General features: G+C 32.2%; 2 protein-coding genes across 2 annotated transcripts; both read left to right on the top strand.

Annotated features, from left to right (window-relative positions):
• Window positions 1-2,963: 2,963 nt before the first annotated feature.
• LOC148200238 (uncharacterized) lies at window positions 2,964-10,265 on the top strand. Its single transcript, XM_088112873.1, has 4 exons — window positions 2,964-4,023; window positions 4,345-4,532; window positions 5,727-5,871; window positions 10,207-10,265. The coding sequence occupies exons 1-4, from the start codon at window positions 2,964-2,966 to the stop codon at window positions 10,263-10,265; spliced, it is 1,452 nt and encodes a 483-aa protein (XP_087968999.1).
• Window positions 10,266-12,277: 2,012 nt separating this feature from the next.
• On the top strand, window positions 12,278-16,259 carry LOC124828569 (uncharacterized). Its single transcript, XM_047301904.2, has 9 exons — window positions 12,278-12,716; window positions 12,838-13,042; window positions 14,140-14,230; window positions 14,333-14,478; window positions 14,560-14,803; window positions 14,893-14,997; window positions 15,085-15,267; window positions 15,353-15,557; window positions 15,644-16,259. The coding sequence occupies exons 1-9, from the start codon at window positions 12,497-12,499 to the stop codon at window positions 16,129-16,131; spliced, it is 1,887 nt and encodes a 628-aa protein (XP_047157860.1). The 5' UTR covers window positions 12,278-12,496; the 3' UTR covers window positions 16,132-16,259.
• Window positions 16,260-19,568: the final 3,309 nt, after the last annotated feature.

Below are 19,568 nucleotides of genomic sequence, written 5' to 3'. Positions count from 1 at the left end.
TAAAATGTAAGATCCATGAAAAAAAAAATATTTATAATAGTAAATTTTAACATTTTATTAGTAATAATAATTTTAATGGATAGAAAAATGTAAATTTTTGGATATAAAGTTATAGTAATTTTAGAGGGAGAGCTTCAAATTTTTGATAACTTATTTAGGATTTTTTTTTTGAAATGTGAATAGTAAATAGTAAATAGTAAATAGTGAATAGTGAATAGTGAATAGTTAAAAAAAATATTAAAATAAATTATGGAAGAGAACACTCCACGTAGAATTAATCATTCAGAGATAAGAATGGTGAATAAAAAATAATTTTTGAATAGTAAAAATGAATAGTAAAAGTGAATAGTAAAAATGAATAGTAAAATTTTTGGCTATAAATAGCCAAGGGGGGGAGGCTGAAGATTTACACCAAAATTCTAGAGAAATTGTGAGAGAAGAGAGTTAGAGGAAATTCTAGTTAAAGAGAGGAAATTCTGGAAGTTTCCGGAGAACGGTTTGAGAAGAGGAAACTAAGTCTAGAATAGAGGTAAGGGAAGCTAACTTTGAGTATTTCTTTTTGTATTATCTTGAGTCTTGAATATGCTATATTTTTCTTTTGTCTGATTTTAAATCTTAAATATGGAGTATTTTGTTTCTGTATGATTTTGAATTTTAAATGAGAATATGTTTTTTTTTTTGTGTGTTAATATCCAAGTGTGATAGTTGTAAAATGTGATATTGATTATGTTATGTCAATTGTATGTTATTAGTGGTTTATTTTTGTATTTTGGAAGGATTAGAAATTGTCTAACCGGCTCTGCCAGATTCAATTTCTTGTTTCCCCAAACATTTTATTGTTTTCCTTATTTTTTTATTGTATTTTGGAAGGATTAGAAATTGTCTAACCGGCTCTGCCAGATTCAATTTCTTGATTCCCCAAACTTTTTATTTCCTTCCGTATTTATTTTATTACATTTTTGGAAGGATTAGAAGTTGTCTAACCGGCTCTGCCAGATTCAACTTCTTGTTTCCCCAAACTATTTATTTCTTTACTTATTTATTTTATTGCATTTTTGGAAGGATTAGAAGTTGTCTAACCGGCTTTGCCAGATTCAACTTCTTATTTCCCCAGACATGTATTGTTCTTGTTATTTAATTATAATGTATTGATGGATGGATTAGAAGTTGTCTAACCGGCTCTGCCAGATTCAACTTCTTGTTTCCCCATGAATTTTTATATTAAGATTATTTTTATGATTGTCAAATATTGTATTCTTCTATGACCATTTATAGCAATGTTTTATTATTGTTAATTGTTTATAATTATCTTGTATGAATTCTATTATGGATGTTTATTGTGATGATTTTATTGAATGAGTTTGTTGGCTGAAATTAATCTTGTTGGAAGGTTTGGAATAAGGGTTCTGTAATAGCTTGTATATGGGTATTAAATATATATACAGTGTTTGAGGTTGTTGTGAGAGGAAGTAAAATTAGGCATTTTAAGATTTAGAGCATAAGAAAACAAGGTAGATAAATTAAATAAACAAATTGTTAATTATTGAAGGCCTCCCTTTGTTGGTAGGATAGAGGAACCTTAAAAACCTGAGTTGGCACATCCCTGATCATAGAGCAGCCCTGGCCTGGTCCAGTCAGTTGTGACTAGTCATATGTGCTAGCGTCGAAGGTGAGTTTGATGCGTTCAGACATCTGGGTCCTCTCCGGTGACCAATTGGGGTAAAGAAAAATCTCTATTAGGATGAAAATAAAATAAAACAAGTTGATTGTAGATGCATAATATTATCATGGTAAAAATTTCATATATATTTTATTTATCATGACATTGAGCCCAGACTTTAATATGTAGTTCCTAAGATATGTTGATGTATTTTGGTTGATCCATGATCTTTGTTTGGTGAAAATATGTTGAGTTATACTCGTTATGGGCAAAATGAGTTTATAATATGAAGCATGATATCTGGCAATATGTTTAATTTATCGATACCAAAACGGGTTATTATGAATTCATGATTAAAGAATGAACATGATTGAGTTAGGTGGATAAGAGGGTATGAATTATTGGTTTTTATGAAATGTTGGAGTGGATTTGAGAAATCATTACTTATGAAATGATGTTTACTACCGGGAGTAGTATGTTCGAGTTATACCATGAGAGTTTGGTATGAGCAAAGTAACACCTGAGGTTTATGGAAGCAGGCAGAGAGGGGTCTGACCATAAGGCTTCACAAAGTAAGACATAGTATGTAAGTGAGGCTTAAGGAAGCAGGCAGAGAGCGGTCTGATCATAAGGCTTCATGAGTAAGCATGGTACACTTGTAAGATTTATGGAAATGAGAAAGATGATTTTGATAATGATGAATTAATGACATCGGAATAATGATATTTTATCAATTGCAGAAATACATGATTTTAATATTTTTGTTACAAGTTTAATGATTTTATGATATGGTTGGCTTACCCTTATTTGTTTGTACTATGATCATATAACTCATGTTATATGTGATTAGATAATGTTGCAGATGCGGTTGAAAAAGCTTAGAGATGAGAGAGATGCGGGGAAAAACTTTCAGGGATTTTTGTAAAAAGAATAAATTTGTATTGGGAAGATTATATTGTGTAAAATTTATAAGTTGAAATTTCAATGGTGAAGACTATATTGTTTAAAGTTTGTAAGTTTGGTATTGTACTTTGGAGTAATTGAAATAAAGTTTGATTGTTTATATGAGATATCAAATTAATTTAGTCTCTACTATCAGTAATACCCTTTAAATTATTCGGGTGTTACATTATGGTATCAGAGCAATGGTTTTCGAAAGTATTTTGGGACTATGGGGAGTGAAATTATTATTCTTAGTAAAACTATTAATGGTTATGATGAAAATGACTATTTGGAAGAAATTGATATCATATGCTAAATTGTATTGTTATCTTTTTGAAGAAATCATTTAAACTCGACAAAGATGCAGCAACAACAAGTTGATCAAGTACCTCAAAATCATTCTAGCTTGAATGACTTCTTAAGGCATGATCCAACTAAATTTAATGGGGAGGCTACTCCTGATGAGGCTGACTCTTGGCTAAGGCAGAACGAGAAGATTTTTCGGGTAATAACTTGCTCAGAAGAACAAAAATTAACTTATGCATCATTTCTTTTGGTGGGTGAGGCTGAATATTGGTGGGAAAGTATGCAACAGTTGATGACGGTTCGTGGTGAGACTGTGAATTGGGAGAACTTTAAGATAAGGTTCTTGGAAAAATATTTTCCAAACAGTGCAAAATTTGCAAGGGAGGCGGAGTTTCTGACCTTACAACAAAGAAGGTTATCAGTACAAGAGTACGTAGTAAAATTTAATTATCTCTCGAGGTTTTATACTCAGAATATCACAGAAGAATGGAGATGTCGAAAATTCGAGGGAGGACTAAGGCATGAACTGAAGAAGGTACTTATGCCATTGGAAATACAAGAGTTTCCAGCATTGGTAGAGAAAGCCAGAATGATAGAATTATTGGAGTTTGATCCAAGTAGAGTTTCCAGACTTGCAAAGGGAGAATCTTCAATGAAATTCAACAAGAAACCTTATGAAAAACCACAATTATCATATCGAGGAACAGTGAAGTGTTTTGAGTGTGGAGGGGCACATTTCAGACGTGACTGCCCTAAACTTATTGGGGAAAGAGTTGAAGGGAAGAGATGTTTCATCTGCAATGATCCGGGACACTTTGCTAATGTCTGTCCAAAGAAAAAGAAGGTGGGAGAACCACAACAACAAGATTCTACTGAAGTAAAGCCCCGGGCAACAGGAAGAGTATTCGCAATGTCTGCAGAAGAGGCTACTAAGCCAGGTACATTAATCTTACACACCTGTATGCTGTTAGGAGAATGCGTATATGTTTTGTTTGACTCTGGAGCCACACACTCCTTTATATCCCTAGCATGTTTAGAAAGACTCGGATTACCGATGCTTGATCTAGGGTGTGAATTAGTAGTTTCTACACCAGCATCGGGACCAGTTATGACCAGTTCAGTCTGTGTCGGATGCCCGATCCAAATTGCAGGACGCAAGTTCAAAGTGAACTTGATCTGCTTACCCCTTCAAAATCTAGACATTATTTTAGGAATGGATTGGTTGACTGCCAATCACGTTCTTATTGATTGTGGGAAACAAAAGATAGAGTTTCTAAATTTGAACAATTTAGAACTAAGCTCAACTCGAGTCGCGACGAAGGATATCAAAGATGGAGCTACCTGCTATGTGGTGTTAGCTCAGGAGAAAAGAGAGAATACTGAAGAACAAATCATCGGAATACCTGTGGTAGAAGAATATGTTGATGTTTTTCCAGAAGAAGTGCCAGGTTTACCACCTAGTCGAGAGATCGATTTCACAATAGATCTAGTGCCCGAAGCTGGCCCGGTTTCTATGGCTCCATACAGAATGGCTCCTGCCGAACTAGCAGAGTTGAAAAAGCAAATCGAAGATCTGTTGGAGAAGAAGTTTATCCGTCCAAGTGTGTCTCCATGGGGAGCTCCTGTATTGCTAGTGAAGAAGAAGGATGGAAGTTCAAGGTTGTGTGTGGATTATCGACAGTTGAACAAGGTTACAATAAAGAACAAATATCCTTTGCCAAGAATCGATGATCTATTAGATCAGTTGAGAGGAGCAGAGGTGTTTTCAAAAATTGATCTCAGATCTGGTTACCATCAGATTCTTGTCAAGACGGAAGATGTACAAAAGACGGCTTTCAGATCTCGCTATGGACACTTTGAGTACGTAGTAATGCCGTTTGGTGTGACGAATGCCCCAGCGATTTTTATGGACTACATGAACAGAATATTTCGGTCATGTTTAGATAAGTTCGTGGTAGTATTTATAGACGATATTCTTATCTATTCAGAGAATAAGGAAAAGCATGCAGAACACTTGAGGGTGGCGTTGGAAATTTTAAGAAAACATCAACTGTATGGGAAACTATCAAAGTGTGAGTTCTGGATAGAGAAAGTACAATTTTTGGGTCATGTGATTTCTGCTCAAGGAATCTCAGTGGATCCAGCAAAAGTGGAAGCTGTGCTAAAGTGGGAGCGGCCGAAAACTGTAACTGAAGTACGAAGTTTTGTAGGATTAGCCGGTTATTACCGACGTTTTGTCGAAGGGTTTTCCAAGATTGTAGGTCCTCTAACTCAGTTAACTCGTAAAGATCAACCATTTCTGTGGACTAACAAGTGCGAAGCCAGTTTTGAAAATATGAAGCAACGACTAACGTCAGCACCAGTATTAATCATTCCAGACTCTAGCAAATCTTTTGAGGTGTACTGCGATGCGTCATATCAAGGATTGGGGTGCGTTCTAATGCAAGGAAGGAGACCTGTAGCTTATGCATCTAGGCAGCTAAAAGCGCATGAGAAGAACTACCCAACGCATGACATCGAACTTGCAGCAGTAGTATTTGCATTAAAGACATGGAGACACTACCTCTATGGGGCAAGTTTCCAAGTTTTTAGTGACCATAAGAGTCTAAAGTATTTGTTCGATCAAAAGGAATTGAACATGCGACAAAGAAGATGGATGGAATATATGAAAGACTATGACTTCGAGCTTTTATATCACCCAGGAAAAGCCAATGTGGTGGCAGATGCATTGAGTAGGAGACAAGCTCATATAACAACGATGATGGTGAAGGAATTAGAACTGTTAGAAAAGTTACGTGATATGAACTTGGGGTTGCAGTTAAACCCAGATCACATATGGTGTAGTCATTTAGTAATCACTAGTGACTTCTTAGAACAAGTAAAGGTTGAGCAGTCGATGGATCAAGAGTTGCAGCAAAAGATCAGGTTGTTGGACACCGATCAAGCTAAGGAGTTCGTTCTAAGTAAAGATGGCATACTTCGATTTAAAAACAGAGTGTGTATCCCTGCAAAGAGTGAATTAAAACATTTAATTTTAGACGAAGGCCATAAAAGTCGTCTTAGCATACATCCAGGTATGACTAAGATGTATAAGGACCTGAAAGAGTCATTTTGGTGGAATGGAATGAAGAGGGATGTGGCCGAGTTTGTAGCAGCCTGCTTGGTGTGTCAAAAGGCAAAAGTGGAGCATCAAAAACCGGGAGGGATGTTACGACAGTTAGACATTCCTCAATGGAAGTGGGACAGTATCTCGATGGACTTTGTAACACATTTACCAAAATCATCAAAAGGTCACGATTCTATCTGGGTTATCGTTGATAGACTAACCAAGAGCGCTCACTTTTTGCCTATTAATCAACGTATGTCACTAGAAAAGCTGACGGAGTTATACATCGGGGAAGTAGTGAGGTTGCATGGCATACCTACAAGCATTGTGTCAGACAGAGATCCAAGGTTTACTTCAAGGTTTTGGCAGACGCTACAGAAGGCTCTGGGAACACAGTTGAAGATGAGTTCGGCTTATCACCCTCAGACTGATGGTCAAACAGAAAGGACTATTCAATCTTTGGAGGATTTGCTGAGAACTTGTGTATTAGATCATCTTGGAAGTTGGAATGAGATACTACCATTAGTAGAATTTACTTACAACAACAGTTATCATTCCAGTATTGGTATGCCACCATATGAAGCTTTATATGGAAGAAGATGTAGAACACCGTTGTGTTGGTTTCAAGATGGGGAAGCACTGACAGTGGGACCCGAGCTATTACAACAAACCACAGAAAAAATAAAATTAGTCCAAGATCGGATGAAAGCAACTCAAAGTAGACAAAAGTCATATGCCGACAAAAGAAGAAGACCGTTAGAATTTGAAGAAGGAGATCATGTATTCTTACGAGTGACGCCAACTACAGGAGTCGGGAGAGCTATCAAGATGAGGAAACTGACACCAAAATTTCTCGGACCGTATCAAATTCTCAAAAAGATTGGGCCAGTGGCTTATGAGATAGCACTACCACCTCGATTGACATATTTGCATAACGTTTTTCATGTATCCCAACTGAGGAAGTATATTCCAGATCCAAAGCATGTGTTAGAAGTTGATGAAATTCAGGTCAAGGAAAATTTAACAATGGAAGTTGGCCCAGTGCGTATACTAGATGTTCAAATGAAAAAGTTAAGAGGGAAGGATATTCGCACGGTAAAGGTACTTTGGAATGAAGACACACAGGAAATGACTTGGGAATTGGAAGAATTTATGATAAAGGAATATCCATATCTCTTTTGTAAGTAATTTTTTTTTTGTTAAATAGTCTTTGTTTAAATAAATAATTTTCGAGGGCGAAAATAATTGTTGTTGGGGAGATTGTAAGATCCTTGAAAATATTTGTAAGTTAAAATGTAAGATCCATGAAAAAAAAAATATTTATAATAGTAAATTTTAACATTTTATTAGTAATAATAATTTTAATGGATAGAAAAATGTAAATTTTTGGATATAAAGTTATAGTAATTTTAGAGGGAGAGCTTCAAATTTTTGATAACTTATTTAGGATTTTTTTTAGAAATGTGAATAGTAAATAGTAAATAGTAAATAGTGAATAGTGAATAGTGAATAGTTAAAAAAAAATATTAAAATAAATTATGGAAGAGAACACTCCACGTAGAATTAATCATTCAGAGATAAGAATGGTGAATAAAAAATAATTTTTGAATAGTAAAAATGAATAGTAAAAGTGAATAGTAAAAATGAATAGTAAAAATGAATAGTAAAATTTTTGGCTATAAATAGCCAAGGGGGGGGAGGCTGAAGATTTACACCAAAATTCTAGAGAAATTGTGAGAGAAGAGAGTTAGAGGAAATTCTAGTTAAAGAGAGGAAATTCTGGAAGTTTCCGGAGAACGGTTTGAGAAGAGGAAACTAAGTCTAGAATAGAGGTAAGGGAAGCTAACTTTGTGTATTTCTTTTTGTATTATCTTGAGTCTTGAATATGCTATATTTTTCTTTTGTCTGATTTTAAATCTTAAATATGGAGTATTTTGTTTCTGTATGATTTTGAATTTTAAATGAGAATATGTTTTTTTTTTGTGTGTTAATATCCAAGTGTGATAGTTGTAAAATGTGATATTGATTATGTTATGTCAATTGTATGTTATTAGTGGTTTATTTTTGTATTTTGGAAGGATTAGAAATTGTCTAACCGGCTCTGCCAGATTCAATTTCTTGTTTCCCCAAACATTTTATTGTTTTCCTTATTTTTTTATTGTATTTTGGAAGGATTAGAAATTGTCTAACCGGCTCTGCCAGATTCAATTTCTTGATTCCCCAAACTTTTTATTTCCTTCCGTATTTATTTTATTACATTTTTGGAAGGATTAGAAGTTGTCTAACCGGCTCTGCCAGATTCAACTTCTTGTTTCCCCAAACTATTTATTTCTTTACTTATTTATTTTATTGCATTTTTGGAAGGATTAGAAGTTGTCTAACCGGCTTTGCCAGATTCAACTTCTTATTTCCCCAGACATGTATTGTTCTTGTTATTTAATTATAATGTATTGATGGATGGATTAGAAGTTGTCTAACCGGCTCTGCCAGATTCAACTTCTTGTTTCCCCATGAATTTTTATATTAAGATTATTTTTATGATTGTCAAATATTGTATTCTTCTATGACCATTTATAGTAATGTTTTATTATTGTTAATTGTTTATAATTATCTTGTATGAATTCTATTATGGATGTTTATTGTGATGATTTTATTGAATGAGTTTGTTGGCTGAAATTAATCTTGTTGGAAGGTTTGGAATAAGGGTTCTGTAATAGCTTGTATATGGGTATTAAATATATATACAGTGTTTGAGGTTGTTGTGAGAGGAAGTAAAATTAGGCATTTTAAGATTTAGAGCATAAGAAAACAAGGTAGATAAATTAAATAAACAAATTGTTAATTATTGAAGGCCTCCCTTTGTTGGTAGGATAGAGGAACCTTAAAAACCTGAGTTGGCACATCCCTGATCATAGAGCAGCCCTGGCCTGGTCCAGTCAGTTGTGACTAGTCATATGTGCTAGCGTCGAAGGTGAGTTTGATGCGTTCAGACATCTGGGTCCTCTCCGGTGACCAATTGGGGTAAAGAAAAATCTCTATTAGGATGAAAATAAAATAAAACAAGTTGATTGTAGATGCATAATATTATCATGGTAAAAATTTCATATATATTTTATTTATCATGACATTGAGCCCAGACTTTAATATGTAGTTCCTAAGATATGTTGATGTATTTTGGTTGATCCATGATCTTTGTTTGGTGAAAATATGTTGAGTTATACTCGTTATGGGCAAAATGAGTTTATAATATGAAGCATGATATCTGGCAATATGTTTAATTTATCGATACCAAAACGGGTTATTATGAATTCATGATTAAAGAATGAACATGATTGAGTTAGGTGGATAAGAGGGTATGAATTATTGGTTTTTATGAAATGTTGGAGTGGATTTGAGAAATCATTACTTATGAAATGATGTTTACTACCGGGAGTAGTATGTTCGAGTTATACCATGAGAGTTTGGTATGAGCAAAGTAACACCTGAGGTTTATGGAAGCAGGCAGAGAGGGGTCTGACCATAAGGCTTCACAAAGTAAGACATAGTATGTAAGTGAGGCTTAAGGAAGCAGGCAGAGAGCGGTCTGATCATAAGGCTTCATGAGTAAGCATGGTACACTTGTAAGATTTATGGAAATGAGAAAGATGATTTTGATAATGATGAATTAATGACATCGGAATAATGATATTTTATCAATTGCAGAAATACATGATTTTAATATTTTTGTTACAAGTTTAATGATTTTATGATATGGTTGGCTTACCCTTATTTGTTTGTACTATGATCATATAACTCATGTTATATGTGATTAGATAATGTTGCAGATGCGGTTGAAAAAGCTTAGAGATGAGAGAGATGCGGGGAAAAACTTTCAGGGATTTTTGTAAAAAGAATAAATTTGTATTGGGAAGATTATATTGTGTAAAATTTATAAGTTGAAATTTCAATGGTGAAGACTATATTGTTTAAAGTTTGTAAGTTTGGTATTGTACTTTGGAGTAATTGAAATAAAGTTTGATTGTTTATATGAGATATCAAATTAATTTAGTCTCTACTATCAGTAATACCCTTTAAATTATTCGGGTGTTACAGCGGTGCTCTCCATCGACTTCTACTCGAACAACTTTGTGGATGAGTGACGATCCCTAAAACTCAAAATTTCCTCAATTTCATTTCCATATCGCAATTGCAGAGAGAATGGGGCTTTCTGTAGTTGAATTTCCAACTTTGTCAACTTTGCCCTTTCTGTAATTGAATTTCCACCCTTTTAACTTAATTTTTTAATTCAAAATTTAAAATAATATAATTCACCCACGTTTTTAATGACACGTGTGTTAAAACAATGTTAGTTTATGTTGTATTGCATAAAGTTTTTCTTTTATTTAAGTATTATGTTTATTGAAAATTTTCTACTGTACATTGTTGAAGAATAATATAATGAATGAAAACATACTTAGTTTTTACGCTTAATATATCTATCATGAACTGTTTTAATTAGTAGATAAATTATTAATTCCGAGTGTTATAAAGGCAACTGACATCTATCAGAATTTTGGAATTAGATTTCTTACAAATTAATATAACATCCTGAATTAAAATAAGCAAACTTTTAAATTCCAAAAATTAAATTAAAATAAAGATACTTAAGAATATGTGTAACCAAAATAAACGTTATATAATAATTTTGGTCTCGTGATATTTGATTTTAAAACTTTATCATTTTTTTTAGAAAGAATGGATATATGAGAAACACTAGATAGATTTGTTTAACTAAAAAAAATTAATAATATAAATATTGCATGGAAAACAACTAATAATGAAAGTTATATATATATATATATATATATATATATATATATATATATATATATATATATATATATATATATATTCAAGTTGTAATAGCTTGATGCTGAATTTTGATTGTGTAATTATGGTGGAGGTTTTATTAAAAAAAATTGAGCAGTTTGTTGCCCACTACCTTTTAAATAACATGGTGACTTTATTTTCATTATGTTTAAAACTTTTTTACATTGTATTTTAAGTTAATGTATCAACTAACAATTACAATTACTCATGGATTTGTACTTGGAAATTATCTACGATAATTGATTGATAAAAATATCACTGTAAAAATCATACAAATTGTTACAGTTTCGTTATGACAGTCATTTAAAATTGTAATTTTTTATAATATGATATAATATTTTTTAACTGCCATAATTTATATGTAAAATATGTCAGTTTTAGCTACCATTTTATTAATTGGAGTCCGTTTTAACTGAAACTTTTAAATACATTTCAATACTGAATTTTTCTCTAGTTGAATTTCCTGTAAATTTTTTCCTCTAATTTTTTTTTTCTCAATCATTTCCTCCCTCTCAGTCATGGCTATCCTTGCCCTCCCTCCCTCAAATTCTTCCCATCTCCAAATGCATTTCCCCACACTATACTATATTAATCAAACACATACTAACATCTAATATAGCATAGTATAGAATAGTGTAGTATAGTATAGCATAGCATAATAGTATAGTATAGCATAGTAAAGTATAATATGACTAACATCCAATATATGATCTATATAACTATATATTATATATTTTGTTTTATAATTATTTCTTTACATATTATTTTATCATTTATATCCTTATTAATAGAAATTTTTATTTATTAAAAGAACTACCCTATTAAAAATTTACAACTACTCTTCTTATATATTATGAAAATTAAAAAAATATAATTTTTCACGAACATGTTTTTTTATAATTTCAGTATAAATTTAATGACCATTTCTTCATTTTAATAATTAATTTTAATTGCATATTTTTTTTATCGTTGTAAAAAAAATAGAAGAGAACATTAGTCTATGCTCTTGTATTTTTAGTAGTAGTTACAAGCGGAAACTCACACAAATACGTAATTTAAAAAAATATAAAAAGTAAATCAAATTATTAAAAAGAGTGAGAATTAAACCGAGATATGTAGTAAAAGAAAACCAGGCTTTCAATTTTAGGTATTATACAATATTATCCATTTTATCACATCGTAAAATTACTCTAATTTAATAAAAAAATAGAATTGTCGAATTGAAAAACTATATTAAACTTAAAAAAAAAAGGTAAGATCTTATACTTATTTTATCTCTCTAATGTTTTGTTTTCTAATTAATGTTAAGGAAGACTGAAGAAGTTACAAAAGAACAGTATTACTCTATATATTCGCACAAAGTTGAACACTGAGGAGAAGGTTTTCTCCTTCTTTCTCTTCTCTCTTCTATATTACATAGGTGAGTATCTACTTGTGTTTTCACTTTCCTTTGGAGTTAGATGGTATTTTGCTTTTGTTTTGTTTGTGTTCTTCATATCTACAACTTTCCATTGGGATTTCTGTTTGCGTTTTTCATGATTGTAACACTCACCTCAACCTAGTTCTGATCTCTTTTGGTGTGAACTTGCGCACTAAGGAGAAGGAAAAAAAAAATGACGAAAGTCAGAATCTTTCTGACGAGGCTACTACTTATGCTCTGTTGTGTTGCCATAAATGAGGCAAAGTGTTTGAAATATAAAGATCCAAAACAACCTCTGAATGTTCGAATCAAGGATCTCATGGACAGAATGACTTTAGAGGAAAAAATTGGTCAGATGACACAGATTGAACGTAAAGTTGCTTCTGCAGAAATCATGAAGAACTATTATATTGGTAAGCTCAACTTTTTGAATGAAAAACAAACATATATATATATATATATATATATATATATATATATATATATTGATATATTTATTTAGTTGTTTTCTTATATGGTTTGTGGTTTTGGTAGGGAGTGTGCTGAGTGGGGGTAGCAGTGTTCCAAAACCACAAGCTTCTGCAGAGAATTGGATAAAAATGGTGAATGATTTTCAAAAAGGTTCTTTATCAACTAGATTGGGAATTCCTATGATATATGGGATCGATGCTGTTCATGGCAATAACAACGTATATAATGCAACAATTTTTCCTCATAATGTTGGGTTAGGTGCTACCAGGTAAGCACACTTTTTATCACATTTCAAAGTTCTTTCTTTGCATATAGGTAAGTGTAAAAAAATCTACGTTAGTAAAAGTAGCTCTTAATTAAAACGAAGACTTTTTTTACGTGTTTTTAATCTATTTTTTTTAAATGTTGCTTTATTTTATGCTTTTAGCTTCTTAAATATATTTTTTTAAAAAATTAATTATTTGAAAAGCGCTTATTTTAAGTTTTAACGTACTAGTCTCTATCATTGGTTTAATTTTGTTTTTTAGAGAGTTTTCAATTTAAATTAATAAATTTGGAAGTACAATTACTTTTAATATATGTTTTAAAATTCGCTGTTAGAGACTGAAACCAATATTTATGAGTACTTGTGGACGGCCCTCAAACAAAAAAACAACGTTTAACCAAATTAAGGATTATTGAAACATATATTGAGCGTGGGATTTACCCCCAACTTTATCAATAACTAGCTATGTAATTTAATGCGTGTATGTCCACTTTTTTATTAAAATAATATAATTCGAAAGATAATAATAATAATAATAATAATAATATTTACAATAAATTATTATTATAAACTATTATTATTATTATTAATTGATAAAGCAGACTAATTATAGATATAGCATACACATTTTTTAATTTAAAATCATACTTAAAAATTATAAAATGTTGGTGGCCCTCTTACTTTATGATTCTTTTTAGCTTTGTAGTTTCTAATGAATTTATGCTTACTAGGAATTACAGCATTCATATTCACTTTAAGATGGTTAACCACAACTTAATTAAATTTGTAAATTTTATAATTTTTGTAAATCTTATAATTATATCGCATATTTACACTTAAAATATTCTTTTCTATTTCTTTTATCCAACGCATGCTCTTTTTATCCAATTTTTTTCTATAAGTATTGAGACACATGTCTTTCAAAGCAAAACTTTCAACCGTACAATAGTTGTCTACTTTTTATACTTTTTCTCGTCATAAATTTTGGAAGCAAATAAATTATCTTACTATAAAAGTGTGATAGAGAATAGTTATTAGTGTTATTCAAAATTTAATACTATACTCATGTATCTTGATGAAGTTTATTTATGAACAAACAGGGATCCTAGACTAGTGAGAAAAATTGGAGTAGCAACTGCTTTGGAAGTTAGAGCGACTGGAATTCATTATGTTTTTGCACCTTGCATAGCGGTAACTAAGAACATTTTATTGAATAATTTTATTATCAACATCTAATGATAATATTCATTTGGCTTCAATTATAACCTTATCTTAATGTGATATGAAGTATAGGTTTGTAGAGATCCCAGATGGGGAAGATGTTACGAAAGTTATAGTGAAGACCACAAAGTAGTTCAAGCTATGACCGAGATCATTCCAGGTCTACAAGGTGAAATCCCAGCAAACTCCCAAAAGGGTGTTCCATATGTTGCTGGGAAGTAAGAACTTCATTATTCTCTTTGTTTCATATCTTTGTTTCTCTCTTTGATAAGCTTGTCTTGGTGTTGGTGTTAACATAGACGAAAAGTTATAGCCACCGCAAAGCATTACGTTGGGGATGGAGGAACCATAAAGGGAATCAATGAGAACAACACAGTAATAAGCAGACATGGATTGCTTGGCATTCACATGTCACCCTATTATAATGCAATCATCAAGGGTGTTTCCACTATCATGGTCTCTTATTCAAGTTGGAATGGAGAAAAAATGCATGCCAATCGTAATCTAATCACAGACTTTCTCAAAAACTTATTACGCTTTAGGGTAACACTCAACTTCTCAAAGCTTCATTTAATTCAAGAATAGCAAATTGACATAGTAAACAAGTCCTAAATTTTGTTGTTTTTTTCTAGGGTTTTGTCATATCAGATTGGAAGGGAATTGATAAGATTACTACTCCTCCTCATGCTAACTACACATATTCCATTTATGCTGCAATCACTGCTGGAATTGACATGGTAAAATATGAGTTTAAAGTATAAACTTGAATGTTTTTTCCATTTACCTTGTATAATCTTCTAAGACTTGCTTTGGTAATGTTGTAGGTAATGGTTCCCTTTAACTACACAGAATTCATAGATGGCTTAACCTTATTGGTGAAAAGTAATGCCATACCAATGAGCCGAATTAATGATGCAGTAAGGAGAATTTTAAGGGTAAAGTTTGTTGCAGGCCTTTTTGAGAATCCGTTGGCTGATTATAACCTAGTTCACCATCTTGGGAAGAAGGTTTGTTAGTGGTGAAACATGTGTATATTTTTTACCCACCAATTAACTTTTTGCATGTTGATAAAATCGTTTTGACAATGTACAGAAACATAGAGAATTGGCTCGGGAAGCTGTGAGGAAATCCTTGGTTTTATTGAAGAATGGTGAAAACCTTAAACAACCAGTTATCCCTCTTCCTAAAAGGGCTTCAAGGGTACTAGTTGCGGGAAGCCATGCTGATAATCTAGGATATCAATGTGGTGGTTGGACCATCGAATGGCAAGGAGTTACTGGAAATAATGTCACCAAAGGTATATTATAGATTCCTTCATAACATATTTCCCTTTGGTATAGTTTGGTAAAAGTACAATATTAAAAAGGCTTATGTGATTTACAGGTACAACAATCCTCAATGCTATAAAAAACACAGTTTATAAAGATACTGAGGTAGTTTACAAGGAGAATCCTGATTTGGACTATGTGAAGTCTAATAATTTTTCATATGCCATTGTGGTAGTTGGAGAGAAACCATATGCTGAAACAAAAGGTGATAGCTTGAATTTGACAATCTCTGCACCTGGGCCAGAAACCATAAAAAATGTGTGTGGAGGAGTGAAATGTGTTACTGTGATAATCTCTGGTCGTCCAGTGGTTATAGAACCATATGTTGACAAAATTGAAGGTCTGGTTGTTGCTTGGCTTCCTGGTACTGAGGGAAATGGCGTGACTGATGTTTTGTTTGGTGACTACAGTTTTAGAGGAAAGCTTCCAATGACATGGTTCAAAAATATTGATCAGTTGCCGATGAATGTTGGAGATAGTCATTATGACCCTCTTTTCCCCTTTGGGTTTGGCCTTAAAACCAAACCCCACCAATACAGTTAGGAATTCAAAATTACTCATCTCATAGTTTTACTCCATTTAAGATTATATGCTTAATGCCAAAACAAACTTAAATATGCTAAAATTATTATTATTATATATTTTAATTTGAAAAAGTATATTATTTATCATTCAATTTGTGCATTTTTTTATTATATTTAACTTGTTGTATTCCACATATTATTATATTCAACTTGTTTTACAAGGAAAATAATAGTTACCCTCACAATATTACTATATAACTTTAAAATTAAGAAGTTAAAATCTAAAATTTTAATTCAAAATTTCAAATTTAACATTAAAAAAATTTGAAACTAGATAAGGATTTAACAGATATATAAATTTAATACATAAAATTTAGGTATAATTAGTAATTTGATATCTAACTTTATTTTTCACTTTTCTTCCTATATCTTTTGTATCTAATTAATTTCAATATCGATTAAATAGAGTCAATTTGGTCATCTTCTGTCTTGAAATATCAATTTAACAAAAGTGACCAAATTAATTATATTTAACAAATATTAAAACTCAATATCGAGTCAACAAAATTATAGGAGTTGTCTTACAAAAAAAATGGATTCTTTGAGATGACATGGAAATGTTGATCATGGATTGAATAAGAAGGAGATCCACCTGCAAAATATTCTTTGACTCTCAAGTCAGCAAGTGCATAAAATATATGAATATATAAAGTGAGCATGAGAGAAATTGAGTGAATACTCTGAAGTGTGGGAAAACACTAGAAAGGGGAATGAGGGTCGGGGAGGAAGGGGGTGGGTGTAGGGAGGTGCAACACACACACATAGATCTCCACACTAGTAAGATATTGTCCGATTTAGGTCAAGCCCTCACGAATTTGCTTTTGGAACAAAGGATTATGGTTCTTCTACCTCCACCTCTCCTATAGTAGAAGTCTTTTCTTATCCTCGAGTACATCATGGTCAACACTAAGCATCTCATTGCCCTCTTTCACGATCCATGGTCACAATACTAAGCATCTCTTGCTCTCCACCTCTCATTATACATCCGACCACCTGCCAAGCTTCACCTTATCATGGAGGGACGTACTCGTCTAAGCCCGGTCACTAGACATGAACCATGGGCTCTGATACTGTTTGTAGGGAGGGACACCACACACACATACACATAGATCTCCACACTGGTAAGGTATTGTCAGCTTTAGGTCAAGACCTCACGGATTTGCTTTTGGTACCACTCCAAAAGGCCTCTTACCAATGGAGGTATCTTATGTGTATATAAACCCATGTCCATTTCTTATTTTATCCGATGTAGGACTTTGTTTGTACCCAATAGGGGGGAAGGTGTGGAATAGTGTTTTCGAAAACTCTTTCGCAAAACAACGATTTACTGTTATGGAGGGGGTCAAACGGTCAGTTGTAGGCGTTAAATGATTGTGTTTTTAATAAAGCGTTTTAAGAAAACATTTCAAATAAAGAAAATGAAACACACATGTTTTTATATTGGTTCACTCTTTCCTTTTCTCTTCTCTTCTCTTTTCTTCAGCTCAGATATAATCTTTTCTTTGAGCTCTTTTCTCTCTTCTATTCTGTAGGATGAATATGGTGTTGTAAGCTTTGCGCACTTGTTATCCTCTATATTGTCCTCTTGATTTTCTTCGTGAGAGATTTTTTATTTATAGGCTTGATGAATATTTGTCTATTAGACAACATTTGTAGTTCGTAGCCTTGGTGCTTTTATTTTCTCTTTCTTCTTTTTGCAACAGTCGTTGTGTAAGTCAACTTTGTCAGAGCATACATGATTTTTCAGTCCTTTGCTTGAAGTAGATTGTACGATATTTTTAGACTTTGCTTCAAGAGAGGAACATTCTATGATTATCTCTTTTGTCTCTAACGTGCACATTTGATTTTTGATTTGTAGCACTATGAATGTGTGTAGAATAGCTTATCTACAAAATTAGAGAAAATTGTGCATGCAGTAGATATTACTTTTCTTATCACTTTTTGTTGTTTTTGAACGTTGACATTTAATGTTATTTAATTTTTGCTTAGAACAACAAAGTGTTTTTTTATTTTCTACCGTTAGGTAGCATTTTGCAGTTAAGCTCTTTTAAATTGAAGATTCCAAACGTGTAGATACTATAATATAAGATGACGCGTTTGTTTCATTCGTGGTATCATCTGGATACAAGTAAACGCTTCTTTGTATTGTACCTTGTAGGCAGATAACGTTTAGCTTTGTCAAACTTTCTTATAATTTTTAGTTAAGTTGTTTTAGTGGAAGACATTGTTTCGACTCATTTTCATTTTCGAGAGAAGCCAAATACCTAGTTCATGTATCTTAAGCATTGAACGTTTAAATCAGTTATCTCTCAAATACTTTTAGATAAGACATCGTCTATCAAGCGTCTGATTGTTCTAGCCTAAATGTTTTTCTATTTCCTAGGACCTAAGTGTTTTCCTATGACTTCTAAGTTTTGGGTTTCAGGTTATAGTTTTGTTTGTTCGGGATTTTGGCTCTATATTTTTATCCTAGGTTGCTTTCTGATCTTTTAACCCGTTTTAATGTTATTTGATTAAATTTCAAAACATGAGATCGTTTGTTCATATAGAACGTTTAACCCGTTTTAACATGTTTGACACCTTTATCCATATTGAGAGTTTATTTGATTATAACGTATAACATTCAGCAAGACTCTCATTAATGCATTAATTAGGAACGATTTAGAGGAATGTCTTATAAAGACTTTTTTCTTAACAATTCTCTTTAGACTTCGCTTTTCTATTTGTATTTTGGATTTTTAGAATAATACTTAGTCATTAATCTTTTGTTAGTTCTGTTTATTAGTCCATAAGATATGTGAAGTTGTTAAACAATTTTGACTTATCCCTTAGCAACCTTTCTTTCTTTCTTCGCTGATGTTTAGTTATGTGACTCTTTTTATGGGTGAATTACTATGATTTGAGTATAACATTCTTCAGATTTTGTATGTTGTTGTGCTTAGTGTTTTGTCTGTTGTGCTGAGTGTTTTGTCAATGGTACTTGAATGTTTCTTGTGCGTGTTATATATTTTAGCTTTATTGTGTGAACTCCTTGTTATGCTCCTATGTTGTTTCATCATCTTATGTAGATTTAGTCATAACTTTGTATTCCTATGTTGGTTGTCTGACTTTTAGTGTTTTGACCATTGTGATTTGTTCTTTGTTTATACTCTTTTGTATATTTGATGATCTACCGCTACTTCGTTTAATGTTATTTGTTAAACTTCACAACCAAAGATGTCGTAGACGATCTCGATCTTTTTCTCAAACGATCTTATCTTTAGCAATCTCCTTTTTTTATGTTTAACAAATACAAATGCTAAACGAAAAGTTTTTCTATTCATTATTTTAGAAGGTACTTTAGATGTACTTCTCCCCTACTTCAGCGTGTTATGTTTCGTCTATTATCTGTCCTAT

This window comes from Vigna umbellata, chromosome 4 (genome assembly GCF_029865625.1).
Source record: "Vigna umbellata cultivar VRB3 chromosome 4, Vumbellata_1.0, whole genome shotgun sequence".
NCBI classification, from domain to species: domain Eukaryota; kingdom Viridiplantae; phylum Streptophyta; class Magnoliopsida; order Fabales; family Fabaceae; genus Vigna; species Vigna umbellata.
Note: the sequence above shows the minus strand (reverse complement) of the source record. Positions and strands in the feature narration are given on the sequence as shown.